The sequence below is a fragment of the Phlebotomus papatasi genome, chromosome 2, assembly GCF_024763615.1.
Source record: "Phlebotomus papatasi isolate M1 chromosome 2, Ppap_2.1, whole genome shotgun sequence".
Classification (NCBI taxonomy): domain Eukaryota; kingdom Metazoa; phylum Arthropoda; class Insecta; order Diptera; family Psychodidae; genus Phlebotomus; species Phlebotomus papatasi.
Genome location: NC_077223.1, coordinates 81,120,421 through 81,139,926, shown reverse-complemented (window position 1 = coordinate 81,139,926; position 19,506 = coordinate 81,120,421). Strand labels below are relative to the sequence as shown.

Sequence of the window (19,506 nt, the reverse complement as noted above, 5' to 3'; positions counted from 1 at the left end):
ATCGATCGATGCCATTGAGGCTGGAAATATTAAGAATACAAATTTTGGGGGTGTTCCAAAATGGCGGAAGGGGGTTGGATCTGGCATCGCCTACTTCTAGCCACCCATCGACATTTAATCTTTGCCGGAAACCGCTTGTCGATATCTCTCTCCAGAAGCAGTTATACGACGGACGGACGGAACGGACCGTTCACGAAAATCGTTTGTTAGCGCATATGATATTCGTGATCTATGACGAGGTTGGATTTTACCTAGGACTACAAAAGCTGAGATTGTAAAGAATCTCAGCTAATATTCATGTTCCTGTATTAATACAATAATAAGGCTGTTAAATTTAATAGATTGACTTAATCACAATTGATGTCATTTTCAAAAGGTTAAGCTTGATAATAAGCATATTGTTCCGAAATATTTTTAGGATTTATGAGTATTTTCTTAACTTCCGAGAGTATTGCACCTGTGTTTACCGCTTTATCAATGAAAATTCCAAGTAATTTAATTTTCCTGGAATTACCGATTAATTTGATTTCAATATAGCTTGTTTTCATTAATAATTAGTTTAATCTGAATTTTCTCACAACCACTGGCTTAATTGAATAACAAAGTCAAATACAATAAACATAAAATAAATCTTTCTTCTAAAAGATTTCTTATCACCTAATAAAGAGGATAGAGAAAGAGAACAGTATTTCGTAGGTTGCATCGACTGTTGTCGTACCAGAAATTAAAATCTTTGTATTAAGATTTTAAGTTTATGCAATGAATATTGTTCTCTTGAAGTATAATTAAATTGAATATTGAATGAAACAGAAAACAACTAAGATCCTAAAAGGAAATACAGCAGATAGGACAAAAGTTGATTCAATCGACGAACTAGTAAAATAGCAAGTAAACTGGCAGTAAACGTATTTTGACTCCTCTTAAATTCCGATGGTTTCCACTGCCCTAGAGGTCAAACAGTAAGAGCTATTCTCTTCTGGCTATCGATAACCCCCCATGAATTTATTATTGAAAATTGGGAAATTCTGATAGAGTTTTCAATATGTTTCTTTCGAGATATTTTTCAGAAAGAAAAATACGGCAAATAAATTCACAAAAATCCACGTGAGTTTCAATAAAATATACACATGAGGTGTTCTTTCTCTTCATCCATAAAATACCCTGGAGATATTTTCCGTCTCCTCAATCATTTTCCCCAAAATCCTCACCAGTTCACAGGTGCCTCTCTTGGGGGAGGCTAGGATGGCATGGAGTAAAAAGATGTATATAATTTCTCACCACATATGATGAAATGCCGATGCTGAAGAGGAGGACAAAGCTCCACAAGAGGATGAATTTTGTATTCTCAGATCTCTTCCTCCCGTAAATTGTGGCTGTTGGGAGGGTGATGAACGATTTCAGAGAATCAGTCGTCATCTTCGGGCTTATCACTAAATCAAGCACCCCCGAAAGTTCAAGTAATCCACAATTTTCTCAAGAAATTCGTTTATCTTATGTGGGTGTTTTCAGAAATTGTACAAAAATCTTGCTAATTGATCCATTCGAGGATTGTTGTGGGTGCAATTTTGTCTTCACTGTAACTTCTATCAACTCTCAATTAAATATGAATTTTATATCACGTAAAGAGAGTAATTTTGAAGAGAAGTGTTATTTTGGAACAAGAACGTTCTAAGAGCAACCTTTCGCGACGAGAGTTAACTCGAAACTGAGGCAAAAGCTTCGGAAACTTGTGGCGCAAAGTGGACAGAAAACACAGAGATACTTTGGATGGAATATTGCTTGTGTGTTAGAACATCCGAAAAATACATAATATTCACTCTGATCTGTAAATGTGCTTCCGCTGAAAATTCCCTATTCGCCCATGAAAAAGAAATTGTTTGAACAAGAAATATTTAACACTTATCGGCCTATGACTTCCCAGTTGATTGTCTACAATTGAAATGCTTTATCGCTAATCGATCTAAAGTTCTAATTCTTAAAGTTAAATTTTAATTCTAGAGTTCTGAATTTTAAAGTTCTATAAAAGTCAATTTAAAGTCCTAAATCTAAAATCAGAATTTTCTAATAGAACCAGCAGCTCTGTTGCAGGTCTTACAAGTGTTAAGGACCACAGTATGTTTACTTTCAACCTTCATTGTCATGCTAAAAGAAAATGTTATTGGAAGATTTCTCTATCATTGTTATTGTGCAAAAGAACTCTGGCATACAGTCTTCATTCTCAAACGCGAAAATCATTACTGAATATCTTAATGAAATGCACCTTGATATAGTATACAGTCTCTGTAGCATAAATTTCATGCTGTTTTCTACATTAATTTTCTCTTAATATTAAAAAGTGTTTACTAAAGTTATTTCCTCTTAAACTCTTTCTGTAAAACTTCTAGAGAGGGTCTTTGTTTTCTCATTTTGCATCCGGACTTTTCAAGTGGATAAACAAATATCTTATACGTACATACGAAAAGGAAGGACAAACTTTTTACTATGTAATTTTTGGATGAAGTATAGGAAGAGGTAAAACAATTTTCAACGAAACAGTTGGTTTATTTTAAGATTCAAAAGCATTATATTTAGTGTATCATACATAATTTTCATTTTTAGTTCATTATAAGATCTAAACTACAGGTCAAACGATTGAAAATAGCGAGTAGGGATTTTGAGAAGTTCCCAAATAAGACGATTATGGATTTACATTTCGAAAACAATTAAGTCAATTTTTCTACTTAACTTTTGTTTCCTCTAAATTTATATTCTTGATAAGGGAAGAGCACCAGCGATCGGAAGTGTTCCTCGGATCGTCACGTTATTACCATATTGTTGCACTAATTCAAATGACTTTTTAAAAATTATTAGCTATTTTTTACTATTTAACTCTCAAAAGAATGCATTACATTAGTTCAGGTTTAATTTACAAAAGCAATTTTCCGTGAGGCACCTGATTAAATTCCTGACGATCCAAGGTACAAAGTAAATAGTTGAAATTACAGTTATTTTTTATTAATTTATTGTAAAAATTCAAAACTCAAATGCACAGATATAGTCAAATGGATTACTAACATACCAATTAGCATACATAAAAATACCAAATAGTATTTTGAGGCTTGTATTTTCAACTATCGATCATATCTGTTAATATTCCGATCCGGGGTATTCTTTCCTTACGTCGAAAATTAACAAAAAAAAAATAGTTAATCATCGTTAGAGACTAAATGGTTTAGGAGAATAGAGACTACATTCCATTATTTGAATATGTATTCCTTACTTTCATATAAAATATTATTTTCAGTAATATTTTTCCCAATTTGAGTTCTCTTTCCGGTTGAGATTTATACTGTTCTGATTCGAAGGTATCTCAAAGAATTTACCTAATTTTGTTGAAAGTTCGAAAATGTAACCAACGAGTTACGCAAAAGTGAATAAGTTCATGAAAAGGACATTTATTTTAATGAAATTGATATTAAACCTGAAAGTACACTAAACAAAATTCTCTTTATTCACCGAACTTTTACCCGATTTTGTTGTTGACGAATAAAAGTGTTAAGAAAACCGAATTTTCGAAATGTAAGAACAGTCAGCGCTAAAGCGACGAATATGTGAACTTGAACTTTAAGCTTCCGATCGATTTTCGAATAGGTTTAATTTGGCTTTGTCTCCCCGAAGGGTTATTCGAATTGATTGTGTCTTCAGTATTCAGTAAACCTATTCGAAAATCGACCGGACGGAAGCTTAAAACGCAAATTCACATATTCGCCACTTTAGCGCTGGCTGTTCTTTCATTTCGAATATTCGGTATTCTTGACACTTCAGTCGTTAACAAGAATTCGTAAACGTTTTCTGTAAAATTGTTTTTTTTGTAATCTTGTTGAAATTCAGGATGGCAGAACGTATGAATTTAAATTTCATTAATATAATGACCATGCGCAATTATTCGGTTTAAATTTTTGAACTTCCAGCAGAATTTTAGGTAAGTTCTTTCTGATAAATCTTCGAATCGGTAGAGTATAATGCTCTAGACACACTTACGACTTAAGACAAGCGACGGCTTAATGTAATTAATCAAATAATGAATTGACTAAATCCCCATCAGTTTCCCACTAACAAAACAGTTTCTCAGATTAAGCCAAGAGACGGATTAATCAAAAACTGGTGGAAATGTAAGATGATCGTTATTCTGAGTATAATTAAGTTAAGCCGTCTTTCGGTTTAAGTGCTTAAGTCGTAAGTGTATAGAGAGCCCTCAATCAGGAATAATATTACTGGATGTAAGGAAGGGAGGTCCCGTAGTGTAACTGGTAAGATTGTAAGCTCTTGAGCAGAGAAATCCCTGGCTCGACTTTCGTCATCCAGGTATATGCCAATGACCTTGAACTATTCCTTCTTAAATTTTTTCAAAGTCAAGTGGAATACATACATTAATGTTGTTTGTCATGCAGTGTAATGCAACATTCTAGGAACTTTTCAGCACCTTTTGAAAGCTTAATTGGTTTTAAGAATACATAGCAAAAAAAACTGAGAATTTTGAAGAAAGCATCGCATGATTTATCAGATATCGTCTGAGTCACGAAAATGTATTTTGAAGAAAAATAAGATAGAGATAAAAAATAGAGGAAATTAATATATCACTCTCTTCCAGAACTTTGATCACGGTACCGGGAGGGTTAGTACCATTTCAATATGAAGGCGGCTAATGAGCATAAACGTCCTTTATTAAGGATACCAGAATAAGGCTCTTACAAATAAAGAAGATGGGTACAATAGACTGACCAGTCACAGTGCCTGGAAATTAGATCGAAATCCCGTCATTGACTTTATTGCTATTACAAAAAAAAAACATTCGAAATGAATTATTTTTATTTTATGCAACATTTAAAAATATGTACAAAAAAATCCAGCGAAAATGTCAGACTTTTAAACTACTTTATTTTAATTCGAATTTGAAACAAACTTTAATAAAGGAAGTAGTAACTACGGTAATTTATTAACTTATATATTAAACTACGAGGATGTCAGAATTAAACGCGTTGTGTTTCTTGAAGTGTAGAACTGTGTTATGGTTTCTGAGAAAATTTTAAGCTTCCAAAGAGTTTTTACATTTCTCCACAAACTAACTTTTTAGAGAAAACGCCAAGTATTCTACTTCGCTGAAATTTACTAGTAATTTGATAATATTATCAGTTATTTCCGTTAATAATTGTTAATTTCATCACTTTCACATTACTCATTGAATTAATTAAATAACAAAGTCAAATGAGAGCACAAAGAAATCTTTACCAAGAAATTCTTCAATGCAAAGTAGAGAGAAAATTTAGAAATGGCACACTTCATAATTAAGACATTTAATTAGTACAGATTAGATTAAAAGATGACTAACGACAACTTGTTGACAACATTGATACACGCATCAATCATTCACATTACTCCAAAAAAGAAAAATAAGAGTTTTGCAAGTATTTATTTTCAACATTAATGCTTGAATCACAATTTTATTGCTCAGCAGATAGTTTTAAGATGATAAATTATGGAAGAACATAAAGTACAACTTAACAGAATAATTTTACTAATTTGTGTTGAAAAGTATTTATTTTATCCTGTAATAAGAAAATTTATTACAGCAATCCTGATGACAGGAAATGCACGAATTTGATAACTTTAAAATTCTTATACACAGCTTTTGAAAGCTTATTTAGACTTCATGGCGCTTGTACACCTTTTCAATTTAGTGAAATTCAATCGATTGAAATTTTAACCTCTTACTCTTTCAAACTGAAATAAGATTGTTTATGTCTTTCTGTCAAATGCAAATTAAAATTTCAATTTTAGTTTTCAATTTCAATTTTAGATTTCATTTGACCGAAAAGGACAGCTGTTTCTGATCTCAGTTTGAAAGAGTAAAAGGTAAAATTTCAATCGATTGAATTTCACTAAATTGAAAAGGTGTGCCAGCGCCATCAGGATCTAAATTTAAATTTTTATCTATCATCGATTCTTTGACAGTTTATTTATCATTAAATTAAAGGGTAACAGAATCTTGTAACTTGCATTTAGGAGTCTAAATATTCTAGATTATGATAACCAGGTTTCAATCTATTCCAATGACATAAAATTGTTTAATTCTCATTGATCTATTTAATTTTCTTTTTATAAAACCCTTTACTTAAAGTCTGTCTGTGTTTGGTATTTGCCTAACTTATTTAATCTCTTGGGTCGCAATTAAATTAACAATTCTAAGTAAATTATAAAAAATTATGAGAAAATTTACTTATGATTTTTGGTGCTAGTCCAATGAAAATGAACAACTTCTAGCACTTTACTGTTTTCAAGTGTGCTTCTGCATTATCGACTTTTCTTTGTATTGGTTCCTGTCACGACTGTTTTCTCATGTCCTCACAGTGTTCTAAAACTACCAAACAGTCGTGACAGGACCCAATCCAAAGAAAAATTGGTTATGTAGAAGCACTTGAGAACAGTTAAGTGCTAAAAAATATGTTCATTTTTCGTTGGAATAGCATTGTTATGGTACTGGTACACTTAACTGTTCTCAAGTGTTTCTGTATAATCGATTTTAACAAGAGTTTTCTTTATGTTGGTTCCTGTCAGGACTGTTTTGCGGTTTTAGAACACGATGAGGACTGGGGAGAAACCAACGCCTCCTTTATATCATATATGGAAGTATATAGTTCTCCTGTATATATACAGAAGTCGTTGAGAAAATAGTTGAAACAAGAACCAACACAAAGACAAGTCGATAATGCAGAAACACTTGAGAACAGTACAGATTATCTCTCTTCATTTTTAATTTAATTTATTTCATTTTTAACTTCCATTATGGTGTTATTCCAATGAAAAATGGACATGTGTTTTTTAGCACTTTATCGTTCCCAACTGCTTCTGCATTATCGACTTTCCTTTGTGTTAATCCCTGTCTTTACTGTTTTTCCCAGTGCAATTCGTGTTCCAAAACCACCAAACAGTCGCGACAGGAACCAACACAAAGTAAAGTCGATGATGCAGAAGCACTTGAGAACAGTAAAGTGCTAAAAAAAAAATGTTCATTTTTCAATGAAATTTCACTATTATGTATGGTGTATTATAAACATAATAAATTAATTAGTTTGTTGTCAAAAAAATTAAATTTTATTTTTCTAAAATTGTAACAAAACGCTCCTGCATATTAGAACTCTCGAACCATTGAGGTGATATACCTTAAAACTAGTTTTGCAATTAGAATACAAAAGTTGTTTTATTGAGTTAGGCGGTTGACAGACTAGAGGTTTGGCCCAGTTCCTGAAGTTCTCAAAATCTTAAATAGTAATTTCATTGATTCTTTCAGAATCAAAGAAATTACTTGCTCTAAATATCCAATCCTAATTAATTTTACAAAAAAAATCTTGACTGATAAGAAATTAGAGAAGTTAAGCCATATGCATAAGGCTTAAGTCTGAGGCCTATATTACGCATCGTACTCACATAATAGAGTAGTTTGAAAGGTTTTTTTTTCATTTAGTTATTTTTGATTTTTATTGTATAAACTATCGGTTTGGATTCTTAGGTTGGAAGGAGTGATATAGAATGGACTCTCTTAAACAACTAACCGCCATACCTTCTAGCACCTAGCCAGATTCGCCCGGGAGACCCAAGTTCACACGTCCTTCTTCTCTGACGTTCTAGACCGGACTGTCTCTTTCGGTTTTCCAACTTACAGGTATTCATAACCGGTTTAAACCTAATAAAATTTGACCGGATTATTAATCTCTCTATTGCTGTTTAACTTTTTAGTTAGACTTATATATTTTTTTCGGATTCATTCAACTCTATTTCCGTATATGGACGAAATCAGTTCTAACCGGTTATGAATTGGTAATGACCTGACAATTGAAATTTTATTGGAAATTGCTATGCAAATTTAAGCACGATTTGGGATAATCACATTAAGTTTCTTTATCTTAAATGCCTCAAAGTTAAATTTAAAATATTGCAATTTATATAACAATCTTTAAAGAACAATTCCCCTAATGGAAATCTGAGGTAAGGAAAGACAAATACAAAGCAGAAATATCTTGACTATTAAAATGTTATATGTTTAATTTATTGTGCCCTGGAAGTACCAATAAATTTGCAATATTCTTCATACTATTACTTCCCCCAGGATTACCCTAAAGATGACACCTTTCAACACCCCTTCACCACCTTTTAGTGACTCTATTAAATTGTGATATTCGTCCTGGGAATAACAAGCATCTTGTGTAAAGGAAATTCAGTCGGATTGTGACACGTCCTCTCTTTAAAAAACTCATATTCCGCAGTAAGACTCAGGTGTTTCAGTGGAAAGCGAGAAAAAAAAACTCATGCTCTCAGGTGAGTCCTATATGTTTTCCTATAGAAGTCTAACTAGAGAGATGCGCTTTAAAATGTTTATTATCGTAGGAGTAAGTTTACGTTTGTCTCATCTTAGCAGATTTATACTCTTTTAATTTTATGTACGAGTAAGAAGGAAATATGCAAGGAAGTCACACGGTGGGAGTAATGCAGAATCTTAGAAAAAACTTTAGTTATACTTTGTAAATTTTTTCAAAATAGCTTTATTGTAATTCTACAAAGATGCTGACTCAATTTTCTTCCAATGTGTCTCTTATTGTTCTTCTCAGAAAATCCCCTTATCACTCTGGATGATTTTTTGTTATCAAAGCGACAGCGCGAAATAAAATATAACCCAATGGAATGTTAAACACAAAATAAATGTGAAAAATGTAAATATTACCATAGTACATTGCTAATGTTTGATGGTAGCTTTTACTCATGTTTCGTCATAGGACTCTGTTCTCAATTCTTTTTTTTAATATTTATTTGTGTTGCCAAAAAAGTTCCAGTGAGAGGAAAACAACTTTTCACTGTAAATTCCTGAGATACAATAAAGCACAATAAAGGGGTTTTATATTTCATAAATCTAAGTGATGTGAAAAAAGGAGTAGGAAAGCGTTCTAGCTTTACAGAATGCTCGACCTCGTGACTTCTATTATAATTTTCTGCTCACAAATGGTCGAAATCGTCAATGGTCAAAACGCTACCAGAACAAACTTATTTTGATGTATATTCGGTTTTTAACGATTCTTGCACACCTCTGCTTTAAATATCTGATGCAACCAATACACATTTGTTCGGAATTTAAAGACCTTTCAAATTAAGCCTAGTTAATCCCAACTGCTTACGAAATATCTACGCAAGAGCATTTCTTAGTTTTAAACTTAGAAAACTTGAAGAAATTGTAGAACGTCATTTTGTTATAGTACGAATAGATCAACAGATAAACAGATGTATACATGGAAGAATGAATACTTAAAAGGATAGAAGAATAAGCTTATGGGAGGAAAAACGGTTAGGAATACGAACGAACTAGAGCATGAAAGATCACACGGATGTGGAACGAAAGATCGAACAAATGAGAAGATGATCTAAAACCTGGATGAACGAACGAACACAAGCAATGAAGATCGAATAGACAATGGATAAAAGACCAAACGAATGGGAGGACGACTGAACAAACAGGAGTACAAAACATCGGACAGATCAAAACGAAACAAACAAGAGGACGAACGAACAAGAAGACGAACAAATGAACATAAAGACGTATGAACATGGGAACAAACATACGGGAAGACATAAGAAGGAACGGGAGTAAAATAGATCAAACGAACGGGAATATGAAAGGAGGACAACTCAACGAATGGAAGAACGAAAGATCGAACAGTCCAAAGCAAAACAAGCAAGAGTACGAACGAAGAGAAGATCGAATACACAGAAAAAAGTGTGAACATGAAAATAAACGGACGCGAAGATGGATGAACAACCGAACGGATGGGAACGTGAAAGGAGGACAACTGAACGAATTGGAGAACGAAAAATCGATCATATCAAAGAAAAACAAGCAAGACTACGAACGAATCAACAGGAGCACGTGTCAATATCACAATAAACGTACAGAAAGACGAATGAACGAACGGGAGCAAGAACAATCAAACCGACGGAATGATAAAATGAGGACGACTGAACAAATAGGAGGGCGAAAGATCGATCAGATCAAAAACGAAACAAACAAGAGAACGAACGAACGAACAAGAAGGCGAATGAAAAGAAGAACGAATGAACAGTAGGACGTGTGAACATGAAAACAAATGGACCGGAAGATGAATGAATGACCAGGAGAAAGAAAGATCAAACGAACAACGAGAGGCTAAAATATTGAACAGATAGGGAAACGACGAATTGAGAGGGCGACCGAACAACCGGGAACACTAGAAAACGAGTAGACAGGGACATGAAAGATCCAATGTATAAAGATCGAACTGATGACATGACATGACGAACAAATAGGATGATAAGCGAACAATAGGGCAAACAGAGAGAACGATGAATAAACGAACTGGGACACGAAAGCACTGTAGAAACAGTAGAAAAATCAAATGGATGAAAGACCAAGCGAATTTCAGGTTAAACGGATGAGAGGAAGACCGATCAAATGGGAGTAAGAAAGATCAAACAGGCGAGATGACGAAAGAACAGAAAGACGACCAAACGGAAGGACAAGCAAGCAGTAGGCAAACGAGGCAAACAGTGAAACGTTTGTATTATTTCCTGTTCATTTTTTTCTACGTCAGAGGCGTGCAAGAACCGTTTGAAACTGAATAAACGTCAAAATAAGTTTGTTCAGGTAGCGTTTTGACCCTTATTGTACAAGTTTCATTTGACGTTTGTTCGGTTTCAAACGGTTCTTGCACGCCTCTGTTCTACGTGAATAAACGAACAGGAGCACGAAAGATCGAACAAATAGTAGAAACGGTAGAATGACCGAACGGATGACAGATCAAACGGGCTTAAAGACGACTGAACGGACGAGAACATGAAAGATCGAGTAGATCGGATTATGATGGAAGAAGGAGACGAAAGTATGGACGTGATTATGGAAGTCGAACAGATAGTAACATGAAAAATTTAACGAATGAAGATCAAACTAAAAGGAGGATGAGCAAATGGAAGAACAAAGAAACAAAACCAGACGGACGGGACGACAAGTGAATAAAAAGGGAAAACAAAAGACGAACGGACGTAAACATGAAGGATGTAACGGATAAAACATCAAACAAACACACGAACGAAATTTCGAACAAACGGAAAGACGAATTGAAGGGACGGCGAACAAAACGACAGATCAACAGACGAATAAATAGGATCACTCAAATTTTCTATTTTTCGCGAAGTAATAGATTTACGAAATCGTATCCAAATAAAACTCTCTAGAAGTCAAGAAAGGAAATTTCAAGGTGACGGAAAATAGTGAACTTACATAGCTCGTGCTGCACAGAGAAAACATAAATATTTTCTCCTTGGAGCACGAGCACTGAGAAGAATTATCTGGAACTGGCTGGAATGTTGAATTATTAAATAACAAATTCCCACAGCAAAGTCTTCATTAATATCTGTACCATCTTTGAACAAAAAAAATCAAAGAGAATGTCAGGAAGAAAAAAACTGAAACACTTTGTTTTGTAAACACAACTCTAGGTTCAATCTTCCGTTCTATTTTTACCAAAAAAATTCTTGTGTTTTGTTTAGCATTTTATGATCTCTCCACTCTCTCCCCTCAGATCTTCCCTTACCCCCAAATTGTCCAAAGACGAATACAAGAGAGATTACAAAATCATATGCTTGTCTAATTCGCAATTTGCTTTGACGCCCCCAAAAAGCTATTTTAGTTGCATATCCCACAAGAATCCATCATCACTTCAGCATGAATTCGCAACATCGTCAAAATAAAAGGCGAATTGAATGTTTTTCACTGTTGATTTCCCAACACTAGATCACACTTTTCCGGATGGAATTTTCATGCGCACGCATTTGGAGGTTTTTTTTTTGAAGAAATGGCGCAATTATAATCCAATCTACATGTGCGCATTCTTGAAATATTTCTTATACACATGGTGCTTCAATTAACATTGACTTTCTTATACGAAAAACAATTTTCTGCGGAGAGTGGAAAATGATTTTATTAATAGAAAATTACCAAATGTACCAAGAGAGCAAGAAGGAGGATCACTAAAGAAATTTATGCTAAACAATTACGAAGTAAACAAGTATTTTATGGAGGTAAAGTATATATCGAACCGCAAAGTACATACAAAACAGAGACTAAAACAGAATTAAAGTGTAGGAGTTTTATTATCAAACTGGCATATATTTATAGTAGAGGTATATCTAATAGATAAATAACATGATTTATTATCTTTTCGTTTACTAAACATGTCTTTTGACATTTCTACGAGGATATTTTGAAAAATGGTCTTTCAATGTTTCGTATAGCGCATAGGACAACGGACCAATATTTCGGACAGGTAGCATTTAAGAACATCACGAATGTTGTTTGGAGCCTTTTCAAGAAGTTAATCATCATTTTTTTCATCACAAAATAAATAAACATAGTTTTGGATGCTATGTCGAATACCTTGATTGTAATATCGTCCATGTCGTGGGAAATATCGTACAGCAAGTTTCTCGCAACCTTTTGCTCTTTCGCGACTCTTTCAAAGCATTTTTGAAACTAAACTGAATAAAAAGGCAGTTCGTGGAATTTTAAGACACAAAGTAAGTGGACGATATTAAAAACATAACCTTGCTGAATCTGTGATAAAGTGTTTATTTTATTACATGAGATCAGGATTTAAAGAATCAATCGTCGCTACCACAGATTAAGAAAATCTCTAATCAAAATTATTTGTGCTTTTTCTCAAACAAACAAGTTTACACGAACAAGAAGTTCCTTTACCGTTTTCGTAAACTACTTCTCTCCACAAAAATTTCAAATAAACCATTTTGATTTAAATTATATTCAAAATTAAACGAATTTTGTCTTCAATCCATTTAGTTGCATTGTCCGATATTTTACTCAAAGTGAAGGATATTTCAAGCTGTCCGAAATATTGCTCGGTTTTCTTACTCAGTTTTCGTATATTTTAAGATTAAGTATTTTCGTCTTTGGTATACTAAACTTAAATATCGGAAACGAAATATTTAAACCGAAATATTAGAAACGAAGTGTTTAAAATCGTATAATTCAAAGTTGTTATAACTTTCAGAGCGATTGGTATAAATCTAAACCTATTGTCTTCGCTACTCTTGTCCAACCAGAATGAAAATTGTCTCTTATTTATTAACTTGAAGATGCGTTTCGGAATTAACATATTAATTATGCCAAGTAAAACACGGATTGTCAAAAAATATAATAGAAATATCTAGAACAGACCTGTGCTTATTACTAGTCGGTGCCATAATGAATATTTTTGCGCAAAAAAGACATAATAGAAAGAAAAACTCTCATAAAAATAAATTGTCTTCTTGATATCTTTGTCAGAAGACGGGTAGCTCTTCACTACACACCCTTTTACTTGAATCTTGCAAAAATACAAAGAAATTAAATGTAAATATCACTTCAAATGGAAGTTCTTAAGTTGCGCGCAGTTTAACTGTGAGAGAGAGATAGAGACATAAATAACTCACTTGACAAACGTCTGGTGGCGCTGCGGTTGCAAAAAATCTCTGAAATGCGACAAAATATTTTCTTCTCTATTTTATCCTTATTAGCAAGTCGTGTCCCTTCCTGTAATATATACTTTTGCATTCCTTATTAATCAAAATAGTGTTGTACAAAAGGGTTTTTCTCTAACCTATCCTGAATTTTGGGACAGCTTAAAAGAATATGAGTATTCCAGCTCAAAATTTCATCCCAATGTTTTTGTTGTAATATCGACAATTATTCTTAATTAACCCAAATAACTGTATTCAACTAAATTATTAAAAGGATTTTCTTGTGAAAATAACTTAACTCTAAGGAATAAAACAATTTTCACATTAAAAAAACCTCTCATTTTCTCTACGTGAATTTTTGCGGCATTTCGAAGAATGCCAACTGGCACTACTAAATTCAATTCGGCTTTTATTTTGGCTCAGGCCTAATCTAGAACTTTAAAATTTAGCCTAAAACCGAACTTACATGTCATTTAAAGTTGAATTGCGTCTTTTTTTAATTATTGGATATTAACTTAGGTGAAACTAGGGCAGCAGTAAACACGGAGTAGTTGTAAACATTACATTTTTTTGAATTAGATATTATACCTCAGAGGACGAGACCTATATAAATTCATAGATACTATAAGTATCCTTTGTCCACTGAAGAAATGGTCGACATAAGTTCCAGTAGTGTAGACATAAATATCAGTGTTCCGTGCTACCCTATGTTTGCTACTGCCCCAGTCTCCCCATATATGTGAAATTTACCTTGCTTTTTTTTAAATTATCGTTTCGTATAACCAATTGAAACCAATAAAGAATTATCCTGAATTCCAAGACCATTCAAATGGATCATTACGTATTCCAATCGGTTAAAAAATGTACCCTGCAGATCTTTTTTCACGCTAAAACTTGAAAAAAAAACCGTTATAAATATGAAACAATGTCCATTAATACACATGAGAAGATTATCCATTCGGATAATGTAGAAAATATAACCCAAAGTAAAAAATTAACCCTGAGACATTTTTTTTTAAATTATCTATTCATTCACGCCTAATCCTATTACTTGTCAACCCCTTGTCTATCATGCGCAATTTGCACTCATCTGACGCTCGCAACTTCTAAGTTTATGTTGAGAGAGATCCTGGTTTATTTTTGCACATTTCAAATATTGGCGTTGAGGTTTTTCTTTCACGCCACGAACTATGGAGAGCCAAAGAGAGAGAAAATTTTTTGAAAATTCATTGATGAAATCTCAATATGAAAAAAAAAACTCATTCTTGACTTTCATTGTGACTTTGAGTGTCAGTCGAGGAATTTTGTTAAAAAATCTCGCAGAAGCGCAAAAGATTGGTTTTTGAGTGAAATAGTGCAGTTAAAATAATGAAGAATACTGCGGAATAGACATTTAATTAAATATTTTATTGAGCCAGCATGTGGAATTGATTGCAATTGTTGATATCATGGATTTAGAACTATTGCGTTTGAATGAAAAATTATAGCTTCGCGTCAATTGGATAAGTAACAAAAAAAAATCTTGTTTTTAGCTGTGAAAACAATCTAAATGAGATATTTTTGGATGCTTCGTATTTATTTTGAGGAACATCAAAATAAGACCGATGTGACGATAAATGTGGCTATTGAATTTATTTTAGAAACTGCAACAAGCAAAAATAGAACATTGTGCATAAATCGCAAATTTGTCTCCCACCCACAATTTTTGGCGCGACACCATATAAATTTATGAACACCCAGAAGTCTCTTTGGACGTTTAGACACAATAAATTATTCTTTTGGCCAATTTGTTCCCTCTTTGTGGATGTTTTTTTTATCTTAACATTACAAATGTGCAGCTTTTGAGACGTTGTTACAATTCAAAATTGAACTTCGCAAAAGCTTTTAGTGTTTTATTACTCGAACAATTTACTGTATTACGTGTAGTAAATTAGATTTTATGTATCGCGATGACATTTATTACAGCACAGAATATAAAAATTAAATTTAATTCAGTTTTGATTAGCATTACATAATTTCGTTACTTTTAAATGTACGTAGTGTACTAGAATACGAAGTTTCCACAATACGAAATGTGCAATACGATCATGTAAAATACGAAATGTAAAATACGAAGTTTCCGCAAACCGGTGCACCATTGTCTTATAGCAATATCAATTAAAAGAAGCACTATCTTTAAGCACTAGCTTTAAGTGTCTTAAAAGGTAAAAAAGATTGACACGAATATTTTAGGAAGACTCAAACATTTGAATACTTAGATAAACCATTACGCCACAAACATTTTTTTATGTAGTGAAATACAATTCCAAATGTAAACTCCCAACTCCCTTTAAATTTAACGCAAACTCAATTGAATAATGATACTCATGGTATTTTTGTACAGCAAAATTACTAAATTATTACTGAATTGTTAAAGTCCGTACTTCCAAATTTGACATTAATTGTCGTTAACATGAATTGAGAAAGCGCGTTTTGGGTTTTATTAAGTAAAATTATTGGATTTTGATTAACTCAGTCACTGATATGGTAAATTATTACTTATTACACTTTAACCCCGCATACCATGCGTCCGCTGCCGTCTCAGAGTTAATGACTAGCCTCCGAAGCCAAATACATGGGATCTCGGGATTATGTTCATTTTCGGGACCGACAAAACCGCGCGAAATGGCATTATACATCCATAAAATTTGCATACCTGTAAGATATTTCTTTTATTATACTCAGAAAAATAGTCGAGTAAAACTTATTCGAATCGATGTTGAATTAACTCTTTTTCGTTGTGATTTTCGATTAACTATATTTTAGAGTTGATTTTACTTCTATTTAGGTGTAATATTCGAAAGAGTTGTTTTAACTTTTTTTTCCTAAAATTTACATGACAAAAGAGTTAAAATAACTCTTTTTAAGACTGAAAATAACTCGTTTTAAGAGTTAAAATAACTTGTTTTAAGAGTTTAAAAAATCTTTTTTAAAGTTAAAATAACTCTTTCAAATCCCAAAATGAACATGTTTTGTAATTTTTTTTTTATTTTATCATTTTCTTTATTAATATTTTCTTGACCTCAAGTTCCCTATGTTCCGAGCGAAATGTTAAGTATGATTCACGCACATGTCTTCATGAAACACTGTTCTAGTTGATGTTCCATATGAACTTTGTCACACGAAAATCTTCTTGACTGAAGTATATTCTTAAAACGAAAACACTTAAGCATATACTTCAGTCGCGATGAAATTTTACATCGAAAAAGAGTAATAATTACATCGATATCCGAAGAATTAATTCAACGCGCACGAAGAACTGTTTCAACTGTATTTACTAAAATTTACAACGAAAATGAGTAACAATTAGATCGATATTCGTAGAGTTAATTCATCTCTACCATAGAGTTGTATTAACTTTTTAGGTTTTTTCTTAGTGTTAAGGCGACCGTAGAACGAATTTAACATGAAGTAAAAGTAGTCAGAACAAAAAGAATCAATCGTTCAAAAGAAACTAAAGAGTAAATTTTACCTTGGGTTCCCCAAAAATTGTAAGAACATGCTAAAATTTTACCTTAATAAAATAAAGTTTTTTTGTCTAAAAAAAGAAGCATCAAATATCTTCAAATTTCCCACACAAGAAATAGTATAGGGGAAAGTGACCATGCTTGATACTGTAAAATGATGTCCAAGGTTTGTGATTTTTTTCTGATTAATACACAAACCGAAGCGATTCTTCAACTATGACAAAAAAATGTCTTACTTATTAGGTTCATAATCCCACCTCATTAGTTCCTGGAAATCCTTAGATTTTCCTCAAGAAGAAAATGAAAATTCAGTGACGATTTTTATACAAGTTGGGTCTCGGGCCTTCCTGTATAATAATTGATGCGACAATTCGGAGGCCCATTTTCACTGTAAAAATTTCACCGGATACAAAAAATTGCACATCAATGTTTAGACAGAACTCTAATCTATCTGCTAAAATTGTTTGTACGACTAGTTATTAGTTTTAAAATCATTTTTATGTAGTTTTTCTAAGCCGTGTTTTTATGACATTAGGGCACTAGCGAAAGCCATTTTTCCACTTTGAGTTCATGAAAATGTCACTCTGGCAATCCTAAAATTTTGGCAACAGGAATTGAAGGTTATATCAATTGACATAGGAAAACAAAAACATCTTGGTGAATAATTTCGTGGAAATTCCTGATTTCTCCAAATTTTCCCGAGTTATTAAGTTTTTAAGTTAATACGTGACTGGAGACACTTGCAATAGGAAGACCACATCAGTTCCACGTTCCGCCGTTTCTCAGCAAAACCGGTTGTCCTCGAGAAACTTCTTTGGAGACACACCACTGAAAATTCCCCATCCCGACAGATTAAGGTTTATCGGATGAACAGGACCCCGAGTAAGCATGTTGTGAGACTATGAGGGGCAGTTAAGCGTCTTAATTGCTTGTCTATTGGTCTAGATCCAGAAGGAATCGTGTCTGCTAAGACATCCGAACATTGTGGGCTTCAGGAGGGCATATAAACGCGCCAAGATGAGCGAAATATACTTGCCCTGGAGATATGTGATTCTTCTATAGAGGTGATCTTCTGGAGAAAAGAGATTGTAGATTAGATAGAATACGTGCTATATTGAAAGAAATTAACAGATCCCTTTTGGATATTGCATCGGCATATAGGATGAGAATATTCACGAGGATAAAGTCAGATGGTAAAGAAGAGTGTTGAAATGCGTAAACTTAATGAGCATCCTGAGCAGAAGTAAGTGATCTCTCAGCTCAAGTCTTTGATGAGGAGTACTCTCTGATTGGTAGTGCAAGTGATATCTTCAGTTACGAACTGGTGATCTATCTACGAAACTGGTGCTTTGTTGGTGCTTTTGCATATCTTCGCAATGGATCTCAAGATTAGTGAATTTGGTATGCGAGTGGGATATCACCCTACTGACGGAAACCATTGAGCTCTCCGTGGAATATAATGATTTCGTTGGAATTTCCTGCATGCACTGTTGACCCTCCGCAAGATCGCCGAACAACACAGTTTATCCAAAAAATGCATTATATTTAGTACATTTTTAGTTTATTGAATTATTAACAAAATTCTCCTTAATGCACTTATTTTCCTCCATGCGGTTATTTCATCTCCATCTCCTCCTTCCTGTGGAATTTTGTGGTCCTGTGAATAGTGTCGTGATTCCAAACTTCTGCACTGTTTTGAGGAACTTGGGGGGCTCGGTAACAGTTTAAGGACTGTTTGGGTCTGTCATTTTATATGATAAATTTGTAGAGCAACCGATAAGTCAAGAGCTTCATCATCATCTCTATAATCTTCGCCCTTGTCTCCTCTGTGACACCTCGTCTTCTTCATTGCTCTCTTAGACCACTACTTCATCTTGTCGACTAACCTCTTCAACTATCGCATCTTCAGTACTTGCCTCCTGCATCATTTCGGGATTGGTTTGCGAATTATCGCATCTTGCGGAACGATTTTTGCAAAAGAATCTGTGGAAGAGATTAACAAGGAAGCGGTATTCCAAAGGCTGAAGCGTCCTTAATTCTCAGCCTGCCTTGGAGAATTTCCTGAAGAGGTGTCAGCATGATTGCCTCATCGGTAGTGCTGCGTTTTCTGCCTTTTGTTTGTTTTTCTCCATTTCTGCATAAATAAATGAAATAGAATGTTTTTTTTTATTTCTAAACTAATTACAATAAACTTACCTTACTTTGTATCACTATTTTTTACAACCTTTTTACGGACAATCTTTTTTCTTTGACGCGAAAAACAATAACATAAAAGTGAGGTTATGTAGACAATACTCAAAAATCAGTTGTAAGCTGTAAGAGTTTATGAACGGTGTGATTCTTTCAGTGCATATGCGGTTTGTACACACAAAAGAATTGTTTTTATGCAAAAATTATGCGAATTTGCTTTCATAATTACTCAACTGATGCC

The 19,506-nt window shown here is 33.4% G+C and overlaps 1 protein-coding gene and 1 long non-coding RNA gene across 5 annotated transcripts in view; one reads left to right on the top strand and one right to left on the bottom strand.

Annotated features, from left to right (window-relative positions):
- LOC129804631 (uncharacterized) overlaps positions 1 to 1,736 on the bottom strand; it is a 52,325-nt gene extending 50,589 nt beyond the window's left edge. For 3 of the 4 annotated variants that reach the window (XM_055852126.1, XM_055852127.1, XM_055852128.1), the window contains exon 1: positions 1,279 to 1,707. In XM_055852126.1, the coding sequence (XP_055708101.1) occupies positions 1,279 to 1,416 (138 nt within the window). In that variant the 5' untranslated portion in view covers positions 1,417 to 1,707. Of the gene's footprint in view, positions 1 to 1,278 lie in introns of all 4 variants that reach the window. The other variant, XM_055852125.1, reaches the window with a different exon arrangement.
- Positions 1,737 to 18,143: 16,407 nt separating this feature from the next.
- LOC129804634 (uncharacterized) lies at positions 18,144 to 19,236 on the top strand. The gene is made up of 2 exons (XR_008752008.1): positions 18,144 to 18,623; positions 18,743 to 19,236. It is a non-coding gene; the product is annotated as an uncharacterized LOC129804634 (long non-coding RNA).
- The last annotated feature ends 270 nt before the right edge of the window (positions 19,237 to 19,506 follow it).